The 25,722-nt window shown below is 49.0% G+C and overlaps 1 protein-coding gene across 2 annotated transcripts in view; it reads right to left on the bottom strand.

Moving 5' to 3' along the window:
• The window catches only part of EMILIN1 (elastin microfibril interfacer 1), a 116,904-nt gene that overhangs the window by 50,602 nt on the left and 40,580 nt on the right, over window positions 1-25,722 (bottom strand). For both annotated transcript variants that reach the window (XR_012751735.1, XM_075341388.1), the window contains exon 2: window positions 17,133-17,258. Coding sequence is in view for 1 of the 2 variants with exons in the window: in XM_075341388.1 (XP_075197503.1) it covers window positions 17,133-17,258 (126 nt within the window). In the remaining variant the exon portion in view is untranslated. The remainder of the gene's footprint in view (window positions 1-17,132; window positions 17,259-25,722) is intronic.

Genomic DNA, 25,722 nt, shown 5'->3' with positions numbered 1-25,722 from the left:
AGGGGCGTGGGGACTGGAGCAGAGAGGAGAGATTAGTGAGAAGAGGAGGAGAACAGAAATACGGGAAGAAGAACAAGGGTCAGAAGAGAAGAAGGAGAAGACAAGTGACCGGAGCACTAGAGGAATGATGAGCAGAACAGCAGGAGGGGCGTGGGGACTGGATCAGAGAGGAGAGATTAGTGAGAAGAGGAGGAGAACAGTAATATGGGAAGAAGAACAAGGGTCAGAAGAGAAGAAGGAGAAGAACAGTGACCGGAGCACTACAGGAATGATGAGCAGAACAGCAGGAGGGGCGTGGGGACTGGATCAGAGAGGAGAGATTAGTGAGAAGAGGAGGAGAACAGTAATACGGGAAGAAGAACAAGGGTCAGAAGAGAAGAAGGAGAAGAACAGTGACAGGAGCACTAGAGGAATGATGAGCAGAACAGCAGGAGGGGCGTGAGGACTGGATCAGAGAGGAGAGATTAGTGAGAAGAGGAGGAGAACAGTAATATGGGAAGGAGAACAAGGGTCAGAAGAGAAGAAGGAGAAGAACAGTGACCGGAGCACTAGAGGAATGATGAGCAGAACAGCAGGAGGGGCGTGGGGACTGGATCAGAGAGGAGAGATTAGTGAGAAGAGGAGGAGAACAGCAATATGGGAAGAAGAACAAGAGTCAGAAGAGAAGAAGGAGAAGAACAGTGACCAGAGCACTAGAGGAATGATGAGCAGAACAGCAGGAGGGGCGTGGGACTGGATCAGAGAGGAGAGATTAGTGAGAAGAGGAGGAGAACAGTAATACGGGAAGGAGAACAAGGGTCAGAAGAGAAGAAGGAGAAGAACAGTGACCGGAGCACTAGAGGAATGATGAGCAGAACAGCAGGAGGGGCGTGGGGACTGGATCAGAGAGGAGAGATTAGTGAGAAGAGGAGGAGAACAGCAATACGGGAAGGAGAACAAGAGTCAGAAGAGAAGAAGGAGAAGAACAGTGACCGGAGCACTAGAGGAATGACGAGCAGAACAGCAGGAGGGGCATGAGGACTGGATCAGAGAGGAGAGATTAGTGAGAAGAGGAGGAGGGTCAGAAGAGAAGAAGGAGAAGAACATTGACAGGAGCACTGGAGGAATGATGAGCAGAACAGCAGGAGGGGCGTGGGGACTGGATCAGAGAGGAGAGATTAGTGAGAAGAGGAGGAGGAGAACAGTAATACGGGAAGAAGAACAAGGGTCAGAAGAGAAGAAGGAGAAGAACAGTGACAGGAGCACTGGAGGAATGATGAGCAGAACATCAGGAGGGGCGTGGGGACTGGATCAGAGAGGAGAGATTAGTGAGAAGAGGAGGAGAACAGTAATACGGGAAGGAGAACAAGGATCAGAAGAGAAGAAGGAGAAGAACAGTGACCGGAGCAGTAGAGGAATGATGAGCAGAACAGCAGGAGGGGCGTGGGGACTGGATCAGAGAGGAGAGAATAGTGAGAAGAGGAGGAGAACAGTAATACGGGAAGGAGAACAAGGGTCAGAAGAGAAGAAGGAGAAGAACAGTGACAGGAGCACTAGAGGAATGATGAGCAGAACAGCAGGAGGGGCGTGGGGACCGGATCAGAGAGGAGAGATTAGTGAGAAGAGGAGGAGAACAGTAATACGGGAAGGAGAACAAGGATCATAAGAGAAGAAGGAGAAGAACAGTGACCGGAGCACTACAGGAATGATGACCAGAACAGCAGGAGGGGCGTGGGGACTGGATCAGAGAGGAGAGATTAGTGAGAAGAGGAGGAGAACAGCAATATGGGAAGGAGAACAAGGATCAGAAGAGAAGAAGGAGAAGAACAGTGACCGGAGCACTAGAGGAATGATGAGCAGAACAGCAGGAAGGGCGTGGGGACTGGATCAGAGAGGAGAGATTAGTGAGAAGAGGAGGAGAACAGTAATACGGGAAGGAGAACAAGGGTCAGAAGATAAGAAGGAGAAGAACAGTGACCGGAGCACTAGAGGAATGATGAGCAGAACAGCAGGAGGGGCGTGGGGACTGGATCAGAGAGGAGAGATTAGTGAGAAGAGGAGGAGAACAGTAATACGGGAAGGAGAACAAGGGTCAGAAGAGAAGAAGGAGAAGAACAGTGACCGGAGCACTACAGGAATGATGACCAGAACAGCAGGAGGGGCGTGGGGACTGGATCAGAGAGGAGAGATTAGTGAGAAGAGGAGGAGAACAGTAATACGGGAAGGAGAACAAGGGTCAGAAGAGAAGAAGGAGAAGAACAGTGACCGGAGCACTAGAGGAATGATGAGCAGAACACCAGGAGGGGCGTGGGGACTGGATCAGAGAGGAGAGATTAGTGAGAAGAGGAGGAGAACAGTAATATGGGAAGAAGAACAAGGGTCAGAAGAGAAGAAGGAGAAGAACAGTGACCGGAGCACTACAGGAATGATGAGCAGAACAGCAGGAGGGGCGTGGGGACTGGATCAGAGAGGAGAGATTAGTGAGAAGAGGAGGAGAACAGTAATATGGGAAGAAGAACAAGGGTCAGAAGAGAAGGAGGAGAAGAACAGTGACAGGAGCACTAGAGGAATGATGAGCAGAACAGCAGGAGGGGCGTGAGGACTGGATCAGAAAGGAGAGATTAGTGAGAAGAGGAGGAGAACAGTAATATGGGAAGGAGAACAAGGGTCAGAAGAGAAGAAGGAGAAGAACAGTGACCGGAGCACTAGAGGAATGATGAGCAGAACAGCAGGAGGGGCGTGGGGACTGGATCAGAGAGGAGAGATTAGTGAGAAGAGGAGGAGAACAGTAATACGGGAAGGAGAACAAGGGTCAGAAGAGAAGAAGGAGAAGAACAGTGACCGGAGCACTAGAGGAATGATGAGCAGAACAGCAGGAGGGGCGTGGGGACTGGATCAGAGAGGAGAGATTAGTGAGAAGAGGAGGAGAACAGCAATACGGGAAGGAGAACAAGGGTCAGAAGAGAAGAAGGAGAAGAACAGTGACTGGAGCACTAGAGGAATGATGAGCAGAACAGCAGGAGGGGCGTGGGGACTGGATCAGAGAGGAGAGATTAGTGAGAAGAGGAGGAGAACAGCAATATGGGAAGAAGAACAAGAGTCAGAAGAGAAGAAGGAGAAGAACAGTGACCGGAGCACTAGAGGAATGATGAGCAGAGCAGCAGGAGGGGCGTGGGACTGGATCAGAGAGGAGAGATTAGTGAGAAGAGGAGGAGAACAGCAATACGGGAAGGAGAACAAGGGTCAGAAGAGAAGAAGGAGAAGAACAGTGACCGGAGCACTAGAGGAATGATGAGCAGAACAGCAGGAGGGGCGTGGGGACTGGATCAGAGAGGAGAGATTAGTGAGAAGAGGAGGAGAACAGCAATATGGGAAGAAGAACAAGAGTCAGAAGAGAAGAAGGAGAAGAACAGTGACCAGAGCACTAGAGGAATGATGAGCAGAACAGCAGGAGGGGCGTGGGACTGGATCAGAGAGGAGAGATTAGTGAGAAGAGGAGGAGAACAGTAATATGGGAAGGAGAACAAGGGTCAGAAGAGAAGAAGGAGAAGAACAGTGACAGGAGCACTACAGGAATGATGAGCAGAACAGCAGGAGGGGCGTGGGGACTGGATCAGAGAGGAGAGATTAGTGAGAAGAGGAGGAGAACAGCAATACGGGAAGGAGAACAAGAGTCAGAAGAGAAGAAGGAGAAGAACAGTGACCGGAGCACTAGAGGAATGACGAGCAGAACAGCAGGAGGGGCATGAGGACTGGATCAGAGAGGAGAGATTAGTGAGAAGAGGAGGAGGGTCAGAAGAGAAGAAGGAGAAGAACATTGACAGGAGCACTGGAGGAATGATGAGCAGAACAGCAGGAGGGGCGTGGGGACTGGATCAGAGAGGAGAGATTAGTGAGAAGAGGAGGAGGAGAACAGTAATACGGGAAGAAGAACAAGGGTCAGAAGAGAAGAAGGAGAAGAACAGTGACAGGAGCACTGGAGGAATGATGAGCAGAACAGCAGGAGGGGCGGGGGGGCTGGATCAGAGAGGAGAGATTAGTGAGAAGAGGAGGAGAACAGCAATATGGGAAGAAGAACAAGGGTCAGAAGAGAAGAAGGAGAAGAACAGTGACCGGAGCACTAGAGGAATGATGAGCAGAACAGCAGGAGGGGCGTGGGGACTCGATCAGAGAGGAGAGATTAGTGAGAAGAAGAGGAGAACAGCAATATGGGAAGAAGAACAAGGGTCAGAAGAGAAGAAGGAGAAGAACAGTGACCGGAGCACTAGAGGAATGATGAGCAGAACAGCAGGAGGGGCGTGGGGACTGGATCAGAGAGGAGAGATTAGTGAGAAGAGGAGGAGAACAGTAATACGGGAAGGAGAACAAGGATCAGAAGAGAAGAAGGAGAAGAACAGTGACCGGAGCAGTAGAGGAATGATGAGCAGAACAGCAGGAGGGGCGTGGGGACTGGATCAGAGAGGAGAGAATAGTGAGAAGAGGAGGAGAACAGTAATACGGGAAGGAGAACAAGGATCATAAGAGAAGAAGGAGAAGAACAGTGACCGGAGCACTACAGGAATGATGACCAGAACAGCAGGAGGGGCGTGGGGACTGGATCAGAGAGGAGAGATTAGTGAGAAGAGGAGGAGAACAGCAATATGGGAAGGAGAACAAGGATCAGAAGAGAAGAAGGAGAAGAACAGTGACCGGAGCACTAGAGGAATGATGAGCAGAACAGCAGGAAGGGCGTGGGGACTGGATCAGAGAGGAGAGATTAGTGAGAAGAGGAGGAGAACAGTAATACGGGAAGGAGAACAAGGGTCAGAAGATAAGAAGGAGAAGAACAGTGACCGGAGCACTAGAGGAATGATGAGCAGAACAGCAGGAGGGGCGTGGGGACTGGATCAGAGAGGAGAGATTAGTGAGAAGAGGAGGAGAACAGTAATACGGGAAGGAGAACAAGGGTCAGAAGAGAAGAAGGAGAAGAACAGTGACCGGAGCACTACAGGAATGATGACCAGAACAGCAGGAGGGGCGTGGGGACTGGATCAGAGAGGAGAGATTAGTGAGAAGAGGAGGAGAACAGTAATATGGGAAGAAGAACAAGGGTCAGAAGAGAAGAAGGAGAAGAACAGTGACCGGAGCACTACAGGAATGATGAGCAGAACAGCAGGAGGGGCGTGGGGACTGGATCAGAGAGGAGAGATTAGTGAGAAGAGGAGGAGAACAGTAATACGGGAAGAACAAGGGTCAGAAGAGAAGAAGGAGAAGAACAGTGACCGGAGCACTAGAGGAATGATGAGCAGAACAGCAGGAGGGGCGTGAGGACTGGATCAGAAAGGAGAGATTAGTGAGAAGAGGAGGAGAACAGTAATATGGGAAGGAGAACAAGGGTCAGAAGAGAAGAAGGAGAAGAACAGTGACCGGAGCACTAGAGGAATGATGAGCAGAACAGCAGGAGGGGCATGGGGACTGGATCAGAGAGGAGAGATTAGTGAGAAGAGGAGGAGAACAGTAATACGGGAAGGAGAACAAGGGTCAGAAGAGAAGAAGGAGAAGAACAGTGACCGGAGCACTAGAGGAATGATGAGCAGAACAGCAGGAGGGGCGTGGGGACTGGATCAGAGAGGAGAGATTAGTGAGAAGAGGAGGAGAACAGCAATATGGGAAGAAGAACAAGAGTCAGAAGAGAAGAAGGAGAAGAACAGTGACCGGAGCACTAGAGGAATGATGAGCAGAACAGCAGGAGGGGCGTGGGACTGGATCAGAGAGGAGAGATTAGTGAGAAGAGGAGGAGAACAGTAATACGGGAAGGAGAACAAGGGTCAGAAGAGAAGAAGGAGAAGAACAGTGACCGGAGCACTAGAGGAATGATGAGCAGAACAGCAGGAGGGGCGTGGGGACTGGATCAGAGAGGAGAGATTAGTGAGAAGAGGAGGAGAACAGCAATATGGGAAGAAGAACAAGGGTCAGAAGAGAAGAAGGAGAAGAACAGTGACCGGAGCACTAGAGGAATGATGAGCAGAACAGCAGGAGGGGCGTGGGGACTGGATCAGAGAGGAGAGATTAGTGAGAAGAGGAGGAGAACAGTAATACGGGAAGAAGAACAAGGGTCAGAAGAGAAGGAGAAGACAAGTGACCGGAGCACTAGAGGAATGATGAGCAGAACAGCAGGAGGGGCGTGGGGACTAGATCAGAGAGGAGAGATTAGTGAGAAGAGGAGGAGGGTCAGAAGATAAGAAGGAGAAGAACAGTGACCGGAGCACTAGAGGAATAATGAGCAGAACAGCAGGAGGGGCATGGTGACTGGATCAGAGAGGAGAGATTAGTGAGAAGAGGAGGAGAACAGTAATACGGGAAGGAGAACAAGGATCAGAAGAGAAGAAGGAGAAGAACAGTGACCGGAGCACTAGAGGAATGATGAGCAGAACAGCAGGAGGGGCGTGGGGACTGGATCAGAGAGGAGAGATTAGTGAGAAGAGGAGGAGAACAGTAATACGGGAAGAAGAACAAGGGTCAGAAGAGAAGAAGGAGAAGACAAGTGACCGGAGCACTAGAGGAATGATGAGCAGAACAGCAGGAGGGGCGTGGGGACTGGATCAGAGAGGAGAGATTAGTGAGAAGAGGAGGAGAACAGTAATATGGGAAGGAGAACAAGGGTCAGAAGATAAGAAGGAGAAGACAAGTGACCGGAGCACTAGAGGAATGATGAGCAGAACAGCAGGAGGGGCGTGGGGACTGGATCAGAGAGGAGAGATTAGTGAGAAGAGGAGGAGAACAGTAATACGGGAAGAAGAACAAGGGTCAGAAGAGAAGAAGGAGAAGACAAGTGACCGGAGCACTAGAGGAATGATGAGCAGAACAGCAGGAGGGGCGTGGGGACTGGATCAGAGAGGAGAGATTAGTGAGAAGAGGAGGAGAACAGTAATACAGGAAGGAGAACAAGGGTCAGAAGAGAAGAAGGAGAAGAACAGTGACCGGAGCACTAGAGGAATGATGAGCAGAACAGCAGGAGGGGCGTGGGGACTGGATCAGAGAGGAGAGATTAGTGAGAAGAGGAGGAGAACAGTAATACGGGAAGGAGAACAAGGATCAGAAGATAAGAAGGAGAAGAACAGTGACAGGAGCACTAGAGGAATGATGAGCAGAACAGCAGGAGGGGCGTGGGGACTGGATCAGAGAGGAGAGATTAGTGAGAAGAGGAGGAGAACAGTAATACGGGAAGAAGAACAAGGGTCAGAAGAGAAGAAGGAGAAGAACAGTGACCGGAGCACTACAGGAATGATGAGCAGAACAGCAGGAGGGGCGTGGGGACTGGATCAGAGAGGAGAGATTAGTGAGAAGAGGAGGAGAACAGTAATATGGGAAGAAGAACAAGGGTCAGAAGAGAAGAAGGAGAAGAACACTGACCGGAGCACTACAGGAATGATGAGCAGAACAGCAGGAGGGGCGTGGGGACTGGATCAGAGAGGAGAGATTAGTGAGAAGAGGAGGAGAACAGTAATACGGGAAGAAGAACAAGGGTCAGAAGAGAAGAAGGAGAAGAACAGTGACAGGAGCACTAGAGGAATGATGAGCAGAACAGCAGGAGGGGCGTGAGGACTGGATCAGAGAGGAGAGATTAGTGAGAAGAGGAGGAGAACAGTAATATGGGAAGGAGAACAAGGGTCAGAAGAGAAGAAGGAGAAGAACAGTGACCGGAGCACTAGAGGAATGATGAGCAGAACAGCAGGAGGGGCGTGGGGACTGGATCAGAGAGGAGAGATTAGTGAGAAGAGGAGAACAGTAATACGGGAAGGAGAACAAGGGTCAGAAGAGAAGAAGGAGAAGAACAGTGACCGGAGCACTAGAGGAATGATGAGCAGAACAGCAGGAGGGGCGTGGGGACTGGATCAGAGAGGAGAGATTAGTGAGAAGAGGAGGAGAACAGCAATATGGGAAGAAGAACAAGAGTCAGAAGAGAAGAAGGAGAAGAACAGTGACCGGAGCACTAGAGGAATGATGAGCAGAACAGCAGGAGGGGCGTGGGACTGGATCAGAGAGGAGAGATTAGTGAGAAGAGGAGGAGAACAGTAATACGGGAAGGAGAACAAGGGTCAGAAGAGAAGAAGGAGAAGAACAGTGACCGGAGCACTAGAGGAATGATGAGCAGAACAGCAGGAGGGGCGTGGGAATGGATCAGAGAGGAGAGATTAGTGAGAAGAGGAGGAGAACAGTAATACGGGAAGAAGAACAAGGGTCAGAAGAGAAGAAGGAGAAGACAAGTGACCGGAGCACTAGAGGAATGATGAGCAGAACAGCAGGAGGGGCGTGGGGACTGGATCAGAGAGGAGAGATTAGTGAGAAGAGGAGGAGAACAGCAATATGGGAAGAAGAACAAGAGTCAGAAGAGAAGAAGGAGAAGAACAGTGACCGGAGCACTAGAGGAATGATGAGCAGAACAGCAGGAGGGGCGTGGGGACTGGATCAGAGAGGAGAGATTAGTGAGAAGAGGAGGAGAACAGTAATATGGGAAGGAGAACAAGGGTCAGAAGATAAGAAGGAGAAGACAAGTGACCGGAGCACTAGAGGAATGATGAGCAGAACATCAGGAGGGGCGTGGGGACTGGATCAGAGAGGAGAGATTAGTGAGAAGAGGAGGAGAACAGTAATACGGGAAGAAGAACAAGGGTCAGAAGAGAAGAAGGAGAAGACAAGTGACCGGAGCACTAGAGGAATGATGAGCAGAACAGCAGGAGGGGCGTGGGGACTGGATCAGAGAGGAGAGATTAGTGAGAAGAGGAGGAGAACAGTAATATGGGAAGAAGAACAAGGGTCAGAAGAGAAGAAGGAGAAGAACAGTGACCGGAGCAGTAGAGGAATGATGAGCAGAACAGCAGGAGGGGCGTGGGGACTGGATCAGAGAGGAGAGATTAGTGAGAAGAGGAGGAGAACAGTAATACAGGAAGAAGAATAAGGGTCAGAAGATAAGGAGAAGAACAGTGACCGGAGCACTAGAGGAATGATGAGCAGAACAGCAGGAGGGGCGTGGGGACTGGATCAGAGAGGAGAGATTAGTGAGAAGAGGAGGAGAACAGTAATACGGGAAGGAGAACAAGGGTCAGAAGAGAAGAAGGAGAAGAACAGTGACCGGAGCACTAGAGGAATGATGAGCAGAACAGCAGGAGGGGCGTTGGGACTGGATCAGAGAGGAGAGATTAGTGAGAAGAGGAGGAGAACAGCAATACGGGAAGGAGAACAAGGGTCAGAAGAGAAGAAGGAGAAGAACAGTGACTGGAGCACTAGAGGAATGATGAGCAGAACAGCAGGAGGGGCGTGGGGACTGGATCAGAGAGGAGAGATTAGTGAGAAGAGGAGGAGAACAGCAATATGGGAAGAAGAACAAGAGTCAGAAGAGAAGAAGGAGAAGAACAGTGACCGGAGCACTAGAGGAATGATGAGCAGAACAGCAGGAGGGGCGTGGGGACTGGATCAGAGAGGAGAGATTAGTGAGAAGAGGAGGAGAACAGTAATATGGGAAGGAGAACAAGGGTCAGAAGATAAGAAGGAGAAGACAAGTGACCGGAGCACTAGAGGAATGATGAGCAGAACAGCAGGAGGGGCGTGGGGACTGGCTCAGAGAGGAGAGATTAGTGAGAAGAGGAGGAGAACAGTAATACAGGAAGGAGAACAAGGGTCAGAAGAGAAGAAGGAGAAGAACAGTGACCGGAGCACTAGAGGAATGATGAGCAGAACAGCAGGAGGGGCGTGGGGACTGGATCAGAGAGGAGAGATTAGTGAGAAGAGGAGGAGAACAGTAATACGGGAAGGAGAACAAGGATCAGAAGATAAGAAGGAGAAGAACAGTGACAGGAGCACTAGAGGAATGATGAGCAGAACAGCAGGAGGGGCGTGGGGTCTGGATCAGAGAGGAGAGATTAGTGAGAAGAGGAGGAGAACAGTAATACGGGAAGAAGAACAAGGGTCAGAAGAGAAGAAGGAGAAGAACAGTGACCGGAGCACTACAGGAATGATGAGCAGAACAGCAGGAGGGGCGTGGGGACTGGATCAGAGAGGAGAGATTAGTGAGAAGAGGAGGAGAACAGTAATATGGGAAGAAGAACAAGGGTCAGAAGAGGAGAAGAACAGTGACCGGAGCACTACAGGAATGATGAGCAGAACAGCAGGAGGGGCGTGGGGACTGGATCAGAGAGGAGAGATTAGTGAGAAGAGGAGGAGAACAGTAATACGGGAAGAAGAACAAGGGTCAGAAGAGAAGAAGGAGAAGAACAGTGACAGGAGCACTAGAGGAATGATGAGCAGAACAGCAGGAGGGGCGTGAGGACTGGATCAGAGAGGAGAGATTAGTGAGAAGAGGAGGAGAACAGTAATATGGGAAGGAGAACAAGGGTCAGAAGAGAAGAAGGAGAAGAACAGTGACCGGAGCACTAGAGGAATGATGAGCAGAACAGCAGGAGGGGCGTGGGGACTGGATCAGAGAGGAGAGATTAGTGAGAAGAGGAGGAGAACAGTAATATGGGAAGAAGAACAAGGGTCAGAAGAGAAGAAGGAGAAGAACAGTGACCGGAGCACTACAGGAATGATGAGCAGAACAGCAGGAGGGGCATGAGGACTGGATCAGAGAGGAGAGATTAGTGAGAAGAGGAGGAGAACAGTAATACAGGAAGGAGAACAAGAGTCAGAAGAGAAGAAGGAGAAGAACAGTGACCGGAGCACTAGAGGAATGATGAGCAGAACAGCAGGAGGGGCGTGGGGACTGGATCAGAGAGGAGAGATTAGTGAGAAGAGGAGGAGAACAGCAATACAGGAAGGAGAACAAGGGTCAGAAGATAAGAAGGAGAAGAACAGTGACAGGAGCACTAGAGGAATGATGAGCAGAACAGCAGGAGGGGCGTGAGGACTGGATCAGAGAGGAGAGATTAGTGAGAAGAGGAGAACAGTAATACGGGAAGGAGAACAAGGGTCAGAAGAGAAGAAGGAGAAGAACAGTGACCGGAGCACTAGAGGAATGATGAGCAGAACAGCAGGAGGGGCGTGGGGACTGGATCAGAGAGGAGAGATTAGTGAGAAGAGGAGGAGAACAGCAATACGGGAAGGAGAACAAGGGTCAGAAGAGAAGAAGGAGAAGAACAGTGACCGGAGCACTAGAGGAATGATGAGCAGAACAGCAGGAGGGGCGTGGGGACTGGATCAGAGAGGAGAGATTAGTGAGAAGAGGAGGAGAACAGCAATATGGGAAGAAGAACAAGAGTCAGAAGAGAAGAAGGAGAAGAACAGTGACCGGAGCACTAGAGGAATGATGAGCAGAACAGCAGGAGGGGCGTGGGGACTGGATCAGAGAGGAGAGATTAGTGAGAAGAGGAGGAGAACAGTAATACGGGAAGAAGAACAAGGGTCAGAAGAGAAGAAGGAGAAGACAATTGACCGGAGCACTAGAGGAATGATGAGCAGAACAGCAGGAGGGGCGTGGGGACTGGATCAGAGAGGAGAGATTAGTGAGAAGAGGAGGAGAACAGTAATACGGGAAGGAGAACAAGGATCAGAAGAGAAGAAGGAGAAGAACAGTGACCGGAGCACTAGAGGAATGATGAGCAGAACAGCAGGAGGGGCGTGGGGACTGGATCAGAGAGGAGAGATTAGTGAGAAGAGGAGGAGAACAGCAATATGGGAAGAAGAACAAGAGTCAGAAGAGAAGAAGGAGAAGAACAGTGACCGGAGCACTAGAGGAATGACGAGCAGAACAGCAGGAGGGGCGTGGGGACTGGATCAGAGAGGAGAGATTAGTGAGAAGAGGAGGAGAACAGTAATATGGGAAGGAGAACAAGGATCAGAAGAGAAGAAGGAGAAGAACAGTGACCGGAGCACTAGAGGAATGATGAGCAGAACAGCAGGAGGGGCGTGGGGACTGGATCAGAGAGGAGAGATTAGTGAGAAGAGGAGGAGAACAGTAATACGGGAAGGAGAACAAGGATCAGAAGAGAAGAAGGAGAAGAACAGTGACCGGAGCACTAGAGGAATGATGAGCAGAACAGCAGGAGGGGCGTGGGGACTGGATCAGAGAGGAGAGATTAGTGAGAAGAGGAGGAGAACAGTAATATGGGAAGAAGAACAAGAGTCAGAAGAGAAGAAGGAGAAGAACAGTGACCGGAGCACTACAGGAATGATGAGAAGAACAGCAGGAGGGGCGTGGGGACTGGATCAGAGAGAAGAGATTAGTGAGAAGAGGAGGAGAACAGCAATACGGGAAGGAGAACAAGGATCAGAAGAGAAGAAGGAGAAGAACAGTGACCGGAGCACTAGAGGAATGATGAGCAGAACAGCAGGAGGGGCATGAGGACTGGATCAGAGAGGAGAGATTAGTGAGAAGAGGAGGAGAACAGTAATACGGGAAGGAGAACAAGGATCAGAAGAGAAGAAGGAGAAGAACAGTGACCGGAGCACTAGAGGAATGATGAGCAGAACAGCAGGAGGGGCGTGGGGACTGGATCAGAGAGGAGAGATTAGTGAGAAGAGGAGGAGAACAATAATATGGGAAGGAGAACAAGGGTCAGAAGATAAGAAGGAGAAGACAAGTGACCGGAGCACTACAGGAATGATGAGCAGAACATCAGGAGGGGCGTGGGGACTGGATCAGAGAGGAGAGATTAGTGAGAAGAGAAGGAGAACAGTAATACGGGAAGGAGAACAAGGATCAGAAGAGAAGAAGGAGAAGAACAGTGACCGGAGCACTAGAGGAATGATGAGCAGAACAGCAGGAGGGGCGTGGGGACTGGATCAGAGAGGAGAGATTAGTGAGAAGAGGAGGAGAACAGTAATATGGGAAGGAGAACAAGGGTCAGAAGATAAGAAGGAGAAGACAAGTGACCGGAGCACTAGAGGAATGATGAGCAGAACAGCAGGAGGGGCGTGGGGACTGGATGAGAGGAGAGATTAGTGAGAAGAGGAGGAGAACAGTAATACGGGAAGGAGAACAAGGGTCAGAAGAGAAGAAGGAGAAGAACAGTGACCGGAGCACTAGAGGAATGATGAGCAGAACAGCAGGAGGGGCGTGGGGACTGGCTCAGAGAGGAGAGATTAGTGAGAAGAGGAGGAGAACAGTAATACAGGAAGGAGAACAAGGGTCAGAAGAGAAGAAGGAGAAGAACAGTGACCGGAGCACTAGAGGAATGATGAGCAGAACAGCAGGAGGGGCGTGGGGACTGGATCAGAGAGGAGAGATTAGTGAGAAGAGGAGGAGAACAGTAATACGGGAAGGAGAACAAGGATCAGAAGATAAGAAGGAGAAGAACAGTGACAGGAGCACTAGAGGAATGATGAGCAGAACAGCAGGAGGGGCGTGGGGTCTGGATCAGAGAGGAGAGATTAGTGAGAAGAGGAGGAGAACAGTAATACGGGAAGAAGAACAAGGGTCAGAAGAGAAGAAGGAGAAGAACAGTGACCGGAGCACTACAGGAATGATGAGCAGAACAGCAGGAGGGGCGTGGGGACTGGATCAGAGAGGAGAGATTAGTGAGAAGACGAGGAGAACAGTAATATGGGAAGAAGAACAAGGGTCAGAAGAGGAGAAGAACAGTGACCGGAGCACTACAGGAATGATGAGCAGAACAGCAGGAGGGGCGTGGGGACTGGATCAGAGAGGAGAGATTAGTGAGAAGAGGAGGAGAACAGTAATACGGGAAGAAGAACAAGGGTCAGAAGAGAAGAAGGAGAAGAACAGTGACAGGAGCACTAGAGGAATGATGAGCAGAACAGCAGGAGGGGCGTGAGGACTGGATCAGAGAGGAGAGATTAGTGAGAAGAGGAGGAGAACAGTAATATGGGAAGGAGAACAAGGGTCAGAAGAGAAGAAGGAGAAGAACAGTGACCGGAGCACTACAGGAATGATGAGCAGAACAGCAGGAGGGGCGTGGGGACTGGATCAGAGAGGAGAGATTAGTGAGAAGAGGAGGAGAACAGTAATATGGGAAGAAGAACAAGGGTCAGAAGAGGAGAAGAACAGTGACCGGAGCACTACAGGAATGATGAGCAGAACAGCAGGAGGGGCGTGGGGACTGGATCAGAGAGGAGAGATTAGTGAGAAGAGGAGGAGAACAGTAATACGGGAAGAAGAACAAGGGTCAGAAGAGAAGAAGGAGAAGAACAGTGACAGGAGCACTAGAGGAATGATGAGCAGAACAGCAGGAGGGGCGTGAGGACTGGATCAGAGAGGAGAGATTAGTGAGAAGAGGAGGAGAACAGTAATATGGGAAGGAGAACAAGGGTCAGAAGAGAAGAAGGAGAAGAACAGTGACCGGAGCACTAGAGGAATGATGAGCAGAACAGCAGGAGGGGCGTGGGGACTGGATCAGAGAGGAGAGATTAGTGAGAAGAGGAGGAGAACAGTAATATGGGAAGAAGAACAAGGGTCAGAAGAGAAGAAGGAGAAGAACAGTGACCGGAGCACTACAGGAATGATGAGCAGAACAGCAGGAGGGGCATGAGGACTGGATCAGAGAGGAGAGATTAGTGAGAAGAGGAGGAGAACAGTAATACAGGAAGGAGAACAAGAGTCAGAAGAGAAGAAGGAGAAGAACAGTGACCGGAGCACTAGAGGAATGATGAGCAGAACAGCAGGAGGGGCGTGGGGACTGGATCAGAGAGGAGAGATTAGTGAGAAGAGGAGGAGAACAGCAATACAGGAAGGAGAACAAGGGTCAGAAGATAAGAAGGAGAAGAACAGTGACAGGAGCACTAGAGGAATGATGAGCAGAACAGCAGGAGGGGCGTGAGGACTGGATCAGAGAGGAGAGATTAGTGAGAAGAGGAGAACAGTAATACGGGAAGGAGAACAAGGGTCAGAAGAGAAGAAGGAGAAGAACAGTGACCGGAGCACTAGAGGAATGATGAGCAGAACAGCAGGAGGGGCGTGGGGACTGGATCAGAGAGGAGAGATTAGTGAGAAGAGGAGGAGAACAGCAATACGGGAAGGAGAACAAGGGTCAGAAGAGAAGAAGGAGAAGAACAGTGACCGGAGCACTAGAGGAATGATGAGCAGAACAGCAGGAGGGGCGTGGGGACTGGATCAGAGAGGAGAGATTAGTGAGAAGAGGAGGAGAACAGCAATACGGGAAGGAGAACAAGGGTCAGAAGAGAAGAAGGAGAAGAACAGTGACCGGAGCACTAGAGGAATGATGAGCAGAACAGCAGGAGGGGCGTGGGGACTGGATCAGAGAGGAGAGATTAGTGAGAAGAGAAGGAGAACAGTAATACGGGAAGGAGAAAAGGGTCAGAAGAGAAGAAGGAGAAGAACAGTGACCGGAGCACTAGAGGAATGATGAGCAGAACAGCAGGAGGGGCGTGGGGACTGGATCAGAGAGGAGAGATTAGTGAGAAGAGGAGGAGAACAGTAATACGGGAAGAAGAACAAGGGTCAGAAGAGAAGAAGGAGAAGACAAGTGACCGGAGCACTAGAGGAATGATGAGCAGAACAGCAGGAGGGGCGTGGGGACTGGATCAGAGAGGAGAGATTAGTGAGAAGAGGAGGAGAACAGTAATACGGGAAGGAGAACAAGGATCAGAAGAGAAGAAGGAGAAGAACAGTGACCGGAGCACTAGAGGAATGATGAGCAGAACAGCAGGAGGGGCGTGGGGACTGGATCAGAGAGGAGAGATTAGTGAGAAGAGGAGGAGAACAGCAATATGGGAAGAAGAACAAGAGTCAGAAGAGAAGAAGGAGAAGAACAGTGACCGGAGCACTAGAGGAATGACGAGCAAAACAGCAGGAGGGGCGTGGGGACTGGATCAGAGAGGAGAGATTAGTGAGAAGAGGAGGAGAACAGTAATATGGGAAGGAGAACAAGGATCAGAAGAGAAGAAGGAGAAGAACAGTGACCGGAGCACTAGAGGAATGATGAGCAGAACAGCAGGAGGGGCGTGGGGACTGGATCAGAGAGGAGAGATTAGTGAGAAGAGGAGGAGAACAGTAATACGGGAAGGAGAACAAGGATCAGAAGAGAAGAAGGAGAAGAACAGTGACCGGAGCACTAGAGGAATGATGAGCAGAACAGCAGGAGGGGCGTGGGGACTGGATCAGAGAGGAGAGATTAGTGAGAAGAGGAGGAGAACAGTAATATGGGAAGAAGAACAAGAGTCAGAAGAGAAGAAGGAGAAGAACAGTGACCGGAGCACTACAGGAATGATGAGAAGAACAGCAGGAGGGGCGTGGGGACTGGATCAGAGAGAAGAGATTAGTGAGAAGAGGAGGAGAACAGCAATACGGGAAGGAGAACAAGGATCAGAAGAGAAGAAGGAGAAGAACAGTGACCGGAGCACTAGAGGAATGATGAGCAGAACAGCAGGAGGGGCATGAGGACTGGATCAGAGAGGAGAGATTAGTGAGAAGAGGAGGAGAACAGTAATACGGGAAGGAGAACAAGGATCAGAAGAGAAGAAGGAGAAGAACAGTGACCGGAGCACTAGAGGAATGATGAGCAGAACAGCAGGAGGGGCGTGGGGACTGGATCAGAGAGAAGAGATTAGTGAGAAGAGGAGGAGAACAGTAATATGGGAAGGAGAACAAGGGTCAGAAGAGAAGAAGGAGAAGAACAGTGACCGGAGCACTAGAGGAATGATGAGCAGAACAGCAGGAGGGGCGTGGGGACTGGATCAGAGAGGAGAGATTAGTGAGAAGAGGAGGAGAACAATAATATGGGAAGGAGAACAAGGGTCAGAAGAGAAGAAGGAGAAGAACAGTGACGGAGCACTAGAGGAATGATGAGCAGAACAGCAGGAGGGGCGTGGGGACTGGATCAGAGAGGAGAGATTAGTGAGAAGAGAAGGAGAACAGTAATACGGGAAGGAGAACAAGGATCAGAAGAGAAGAAGGAGAAGAACAGTGACCGGAGCACTAGAGGAATGATGAGCAGAACAGCAGGAGGGGCGTGGGGACTGGATCAGAGAGGAGAGATTAGTGAGAAGAGGAGGAGAACAGTAATACAGGAAGAAGAACAAGGGTCAGAAGAGAAGAAGGAGAAGAACATGGACCAGAGCAGAAGAAGGAGAGCATGGACTAGGGCAGACAAATAGTGACTTTCTTAGTTTACAGTGAAGACCCGAATAACAGTGATCAATAATAACCCAATATTCCCTGCTGATAATGGAGGCTTCACCGTTTGCCAGATCCTTGTACTTACAGGACGGTGCGAGGACACTGGATCTGGCCCCAGACGCATGGCTGATACTCAGGCTTCACATAGGCCTCCACCCCATCCTCCACCATACATGTCACCGTCCGGGTCACCACATACGCACACCAGTTCCTGGAACAGAACCAAGGATCATATATCACGATATGACATACCGTAAACCACGAATAACATCACCAGCATGAAAGAAAATGGACGCACAATATGTGCGGGGGTGGGGAGATGAGGGGACACGGATACGTGGGACATTTGGGCTCAGTTCCCCCGTGAGGGGGGATATACTGCAATAATATCATACATTCATTAATACCACCGAGATATAACCCTGTCAGTGCTGGATAATAATCAGCTCCCTATATCATCTGTTTACAGCAAATGAGCCTGCAGTCTGCAGTCTGTCCAGCAGATGGCGCTATGTAGTCACATACGTGGACATCCCAACAGCAGGATTCGTGGACTAAAAATAAAGTAAAGATGGCTGCAAAATCCAAGAGGGACTGAAAATAAGTAAAAGCATGTGTCTGAACTGTAGGGTATGAAATATACCATGTCCTGGAGAATAAAAGGTCTGAAGCATTTATACAGGACCGGCTCCAGGAATTCGTGGGCCTCGAGCGAAAGAATCTCAGTGGGCCCCATCCACACGCAGACACGCACATACACAGATACGTACACATACAGGCACACGTACACATACAGGCACACGTACACATACAGGCATACGTACACATACAGGCACACGTACACATACAGGCACACGTACACATACAGGCACACGTACACATACAGGCACACGTACACATACAGGCACACGTACACATACAGGCACATGTACACATACAGACACACGTACACATACAGGCACACGTACACATACAGGCACCCGTACACATACAGGCACACATACAGGCACACGTACACGTACACACGTACACATACAGGCACCCGTACACATACAGGCACACATACAGGCACATGTACACGTACACACGTACACATACAGGCACCCGTACACATACAGGCACACATACAGGCACATGTACACGTACACACGTACACATACAGGCACACGTACACATACAGGCACCCGTACACATACAGGCACACGTACACATACAGGCACACGTATACATACAGGCACATGTACACATAAAGGCACACGTACACATACATGCACACGTACACATACAGGCACACGTACACATACAGGCACACGTACACATACAGGCATACGTATACATACAGGCACATGTACACATACAGGCACACGTACACATACAGGCACACGTACACATACAGGCACACGTACACATACAGGCACACGTACACATACAGGCACCCGTACACATACAGGCACACGTACACATACAGGCACACGTATACATACAGGCACACGTACACATACAGGCACACGTATACATACAGGCACATGTACACATACAGGCACACGTACACATACATGCACACGTACACATACAGGCACACGTACACATACAGGCACACGTACACATACAGGCATACGTACACATACAGGCACATGTACACGTACACATACAGGCACACGTACACATACAGGCATACGTACACATACAGGCACATGTACACGTACACATACAGGCACACGTACACATACAGGCACACGTACACATACAGGCACACGTACACATACAGGCACATGTACACGTACACATACAGGCACATGTACACGTACACATACAGGCACACGTACACATACAGGCACACGTACACATACAGGCATACGTACACATACAGGCCCAAGTACACATACAGGCACACATACACATACAGGCATACGTACACATACAGGCACACGTACACATACAGGCACACGTACACATACAGGCACACGTACACATACAGGCACATGTACACATACAGGCACATGTACACATACAGGCACACGTACACATACAGGTACACATACACATACAGGCACACGTATACATACAGGCACACGTACACATACAGGCACATGTACACATACAGACACACGTACACATACAGGCATACGTACACATACAGGCACACGTACACATACAGGCACCCGTACACATACAGGCACACATACAGGCACACGTACACGTACACACGTACACATACAGGCACCCGTACACATACAGGCACACATACAGGCACATGTACACGTACACACGTACACATACAGGCACACGTACACATACAGGCACCCGTACACATACAGGCACACGTACACATACAGGCACACGTATACATACAGGCACATGTACACATACAGGCATACGTACACATACAGGCACACGTACATATACAGGCATACGTACACATACAGGCACATGTACACATACAGGCATACGTACACATACAGGCACATGTACACGTACACATACAGGCACACGTACACATACAGGCACACGTACACATACAGGCACACGTACACATACAGGCACATGTACACGTACACATACAGGCACATGTACACGTACACATACAGGCACACGTACACATACAGGCACACGTACACATACAGGCATACGTACACATACAGGCACAAGTACACATACAGGCACACATACACATACAGGCATACGTACACATACAGGCACACGTACACATACAGGCACACGTACACATACAGGCACATGTACACATACAGGCACACGTACACATACAGGTACACATACACATACAGGTACACATACAGGCACACGTACACATACAGGTACATATACAGGCACACGTACACATACAGGCACACGTACACATACAGGCACACGTACACATACAGGCACACGTACACATACAAGCACACGTACACATACAGGCACACGTAGGCATACGTACACATACAGGCACACGTACACATACAGGCACACGTACACATACAGGCATACGTACACATACAGGTACACATACAGGCACACGTACACATACAGGCACATGTACACATACAGGCACACGTAGGCATACGTACACATACAGGCACACGTACACATACAGGCACACGTACACATACAGGCATACGTACACATACAGGTACACATACAGGCACACGTACACATACAGGCACACGTACACATACAGGTACACATACAGGCATACGTACACATACAGTCATACATTCACATACAGGCACACATACACATACAGGCACACGTAGGCATACGTACATATACAGGCACACGTACACATACAGGCACACGTACACATACAGGCACACGTACACATACAGGTACACGTACAGGCACACGTACACATACAGGTACACATACAGGCACACGTACACATACAGGCACATGTACACATACAGGCACACGTACACATACAGGTACACATACAGGCACACGTACACATACAGGCACACGTACACATACAGGCACACGTACACATACAGGCACACGTACACATACAAGCACACGTACACATACAGGCACACGTAGGCATACGTACACATACAGGCACACGTACATATACAGGCATACGTACACATACAGGCACACGTACACATACAGGCACATGTACACATACAGGCACACGTAGGCATACGTACACATACAGGCACACGTACACATACAGGCACACGTACACATACAGGCATACGTACACATACAGGTACACATACAGGCACACGTACACATAAAGGCACACATACAGGCACACGTACACATACAGGCATACGTACACATACAGTCACACGTACACATACAGGCACACATACACACACACGTAGGCATACGTACACATACAGGCACACGTACACATACAGGCACACGTACACATGCAGGCACACGTACACATACAGGTACACATACAGGCATACGTACACATACAGTCACACGTACACATACAGGCACACATACACATACAGGCACACGTAGGCATACGTACACATACAGGCACACGTACACATACAGGCACACGTACACATACAGGCATACGTACACATACAGGTACACGTACACATACAGGCACACGTACACATACAGGCACACATACAGGCATACGTACACATACAGGCATACGTACACATACAGGCACATGTACACATACAGGCACACGTAGGCATACCTACACATACAGGCACACGTACACATACAGGCACACGTACACATACAGGCATACGTACACATACAGGTACACATACAGGCACACGTACACATACAGGCATACGTACACATACAGGCACATGTACACATACAGACACACGTAGGCATACGTACACATACAGGCACACGTACGCATACAGGCACACGTACACATACAGGCACACGTACACATACAGGCATACGTACACATACAGGTACACATACAGGCACATGTACACATAAAGGCACATGTACACATACAGGCACACGTACACATACAGGCACACGTACACATACAGGCACACGTACACATACAGGCATACGTACACATACAGGTACACATACAGGCACACGTACACATAAAGGCACACATACAGGCACACGTACACATACAGGCACACGTACACATACAGGTACACATACAGGCATACGTACACATACAGTCACACGTACACATACAGGCACACATACACATACAGGCACACGTAGGCATACGTACACATACAGGCACACGTACACATACAGGCACACGTACACATGCAGGCACACGTACACATACAGGTACACATACAGGCATACGTACACATACAGTCACACGTACACATACAGGCACACATACACATACAGGCACACGTAGGCATACGTACACATACAGGCACACGTACACATACAGGCACACGTACACATACAGGTACACATACAGGCACACGTACACATACAGGCACACGTACACATACAGGCACACATACAGGCATACGTACACATACAGGCATACGTACACATACAGGCACATGTACACATACAGGCACACGTAGGCATACCTACACATACAGGCACACGTACACATACAGGCACACGTACACATACAGGCATACGTACACATACAGGTACACATACAGGCACACGTACACATACAGGCATACGTACACATACAGGCACACGTACACATACAGGCACACATACACATACAGGCACACGTAGGCATACGTACACATACAGGCACACGTACACATACAGGCACACGTACACATACAGGCACACGTACACATACAGGCATACGTACACATACAGGTACACATACAGGCACACGTACACATACAGGCACACGTACACATACAGGCACACATACAGGCATACGTACACATACAGGCATACGTACACATACAGGCACATGTACACATACAGGCACACGTAGGCATACCTACACATACAGGCACACGTACACATACAGGCACACGTACACATACAGGCATACGTACACATACAGGTACACATACAGGCACACGTACACATACAGGCATACGTACACATACAGGCACATGTACACATACAGACACACGTAGGCATACGTACACATACAGGCACACGTACGCATACAGGCACACGTACACATACAGGCACACGTACACATACAGGCATACGTACACATACAGGTACACATACAGGCACATGTACACATAAAGGCACATGTACACATACAGGCACACGTACACATACAGGCATATGTACACATACAGGCACACATACATATACAGGCACACGTACACGTACAGGTACACATACAGGCACACGTACACATACAGGCACACGTGCACATACAGGCACACGTACACATACATATCTGAAGACAAATTCACAAAAATACATGTAAACAGACAAATCTATACACAGTCATATACTCTGACATACATAGATACACATCATATACTCACACACAGACACATCAGAGACATTATTAATATGAGGAGGCCGGCAGCAATCACTCCCCTCCCCCGCTTGTTTCCGTCCAGCTCCTCCAGGGCGTGTGGCTGTGCCGTGCTGCCTGGTGGCCATCACTAACAGACATGGCGGCTCACAGTGCACACTGACACTGCTGTATAAATATCACTGGAGGGTCTGGGGCTACAGTATATACATCACAGGAGGGGCTGGGGCTACAGTATATACATCACAAGAGAGGCTGAAGGCTAAAGTATATACAGTTAGGTCCAGAAATATTTGGACAGTGACACAAGTTTTGTTATTTTAGCTGTTTACAAAAACATGTTCAGAAATACAATTCTATATATAATATGGGCTGAAAGTGCACACTCCCAGCTGCAATATGAGAGTTTTCACATCCAAATCGGAGAAAGGGTTTAGGAATCATAGCTCTGTAATGCATAGCCTCCTCTTTTTCAAGGGACCAAAAGTAATTGGACAAGGGACTCTAAGGGCTGCAATTAACTCTGAAGGCGTCTCCCTCGTTAACCTGTAATCAATGAAGTAGCTAAAAGGTCTGGGGTTGATTACAGGTGTGTGGTTTTGCATTTGGAAGCTGTTGCTGTGACCAGACAACATGCGGTCTAAGTAACTCTCAATTGAGGTGAAGCAGAACATCCTGAGGCTGAAAAAAAAGAAAAAATCCATCAGAGAGATAGCAGACATGCTTGGAGTAGCAAAATCAACAGTCGGGTGCATTCTGAGAAAAAAGGAATTGACTGGTGAGCTTGGGAACTCAAAAAGGCCTGGGCGTCCACGGATGACAACAGTGGTGGATGATCGCCGCATACTTTCTTTGGTGAAGAAGAACCCGTTCACAACATCAACTGAAGTCCAGAACACTCTCAGTGAAGTAGGTGTATCTGTCTCTAAGTCAACAGTAAAGAGAAGACTCCATGAAAGTAAATACAAAGGGTTCACATCTAGATGCAAACCATTCATCAATTCCAAAAATAGACAGGCCAGAGTTACATTTGCTGAAAAACACCTCATGAAGCCAGCTCAGTTCTGGAAAAGTATTCTATGGACAGATGAGACCAAGATCAACCTGTACCAGAATGATGGGAAGAAAAAAGTGTGGAGAAGAAAGGGAACGGCACATGATCCAAGGCACACCACACCCTCTGTAAAACATGGTGGAGGCAACGTGATGGCATGGGCATGCATGGCTTTCAATGGCACTGGGTCACTTGTGTTTATTGATGACATAACAGCAGACAAGAGTAGCCGGATGAATTCTGAAGTGTACCGGGATATACTTTCAGCCCAGATTCAGCCAAATGCCGCAAAGTTGATCGGACGGCGCTTCATAGTACAGATGGACAATGACCCCAAGCATACAGCCAAAGCTACCCAGGAGTTCATGAGTGCAAAAAAGTGGAACATTCTGCAATGGCCAAGTCAATCACCAGATCTTAACCCAATTGAGCATGCATTTCACTTGCTCAAATCCAGACTTAAGACGGAAAGACCCACAAACAAGCAAGACCTGAAGGCTGCGGCTGTAAAGGCCTGGCAAAGCATTAAGAAGGAGGAAACCCAGCGTTTGGTGATGTCCATGGGTTCCAGACTTAAGGCAGTGATTGCCTCCAAAGGATTCGCAACAAAATATTGAAAATAAAAATATTTTGTTTGGGTTTGGTTTATTTGTCCAATTACTTTTGACCTCCTAAAATGTGGAGTGTTTGTAAAGAAATGTGACAATTCCTACAATTTCTATCAGATATTTTTGTTCAAACCTTCAAATTAAACGTTACAATCTGCACTTGAATTCTGTTGTAGAGGTTTCATTTCAAATCCAATGTGGTGGCATGCAGAGCCCAACTCGCCAAAATTGTGTCACTGGCCAAAGATTTCTGGACCTAACTGTACATCACGGGGGCTGGGGCCTACAGCATATACACATCACAAAAGGGGCTGGGGGCTACAGTATATACGGAAGATCACAGGAGGGTTTGGGGGCTACAGTATATACAGAAAATCACAGGGGGGTTAGGGCTACAGCATATTTATCACAAGAGGGGCTGGGGCCTACAGTATATACATCACAGGAGGGGCTGTGGTTTACAGTATATAACTCACAGGATCATCTGGGGGCTATAGTATATACATCACAGGAGGGGCTGTGGTTTACAGTATATAACTCACAGGATCATCTGGGGGCTATAGTATATACATCACAGGAGGGTCTGGGGCTAGAGTATATACATCACAGGAGGAGGTGGTTGGTACACCATGTAGATCACAGGAGGGGTTGAGGACTACAGTACATACATCACAGGAGGAATTGAGGGCTACAGTATATACAAAATATAATAGCAGATTCTGCCAAGCAGAAAATATAGCCCAAAAGTCCAATATAATAGTGGATAATAGCAAGGACTAAAACATAGCTTTTAATAAATACATTAAAAAGGGTACCAAAGTGCTTGTGCATAAATTGTGCAAATAACAAAAAGTGATGCCAAATGGCAATAAATCAGACAGATCTCACCCAGATCTTCTCCATGTGCAAGATTGAACACCGGTCCAGGGTTGATCACTGGCTGGAAGGCCCAGGGCAATGCGTCGGGTGATGGAATAACAAACCCTGTCGTGCCCCGTGATTGGACTTCCGCCCTGACAAGGGCAGCCCCAAATGAGTTGTCTGCCCCACAACCACAAAATATGAGAATATATGTCCTCCCGACGCGTTTCCCTCTTAATAAAAAGAGTTCCACAGGGGAGACAAGGAG

The sequence above is a fragment of the Anomaloglossus baeobatrachus genome, chromosome 3 (genome assembly GCF_048569485.1).
Source record: "Anomaloglossus baeobatrachus isolate aAnoBae1 chromosome 3, aAnoBae1.hap1, whole genome shotgun sequence".
NCBI lineage: Eukaryota > Metazoa > Chordata > Amphibia > Anura > Aromobatidae > Anomaloglossus > Anomaloglossus baeobatrachus.
Note: the sequence above shows the minus strand (reverse complement) of the source record. Positions and strands in the feature narration are given on the sequence as shown.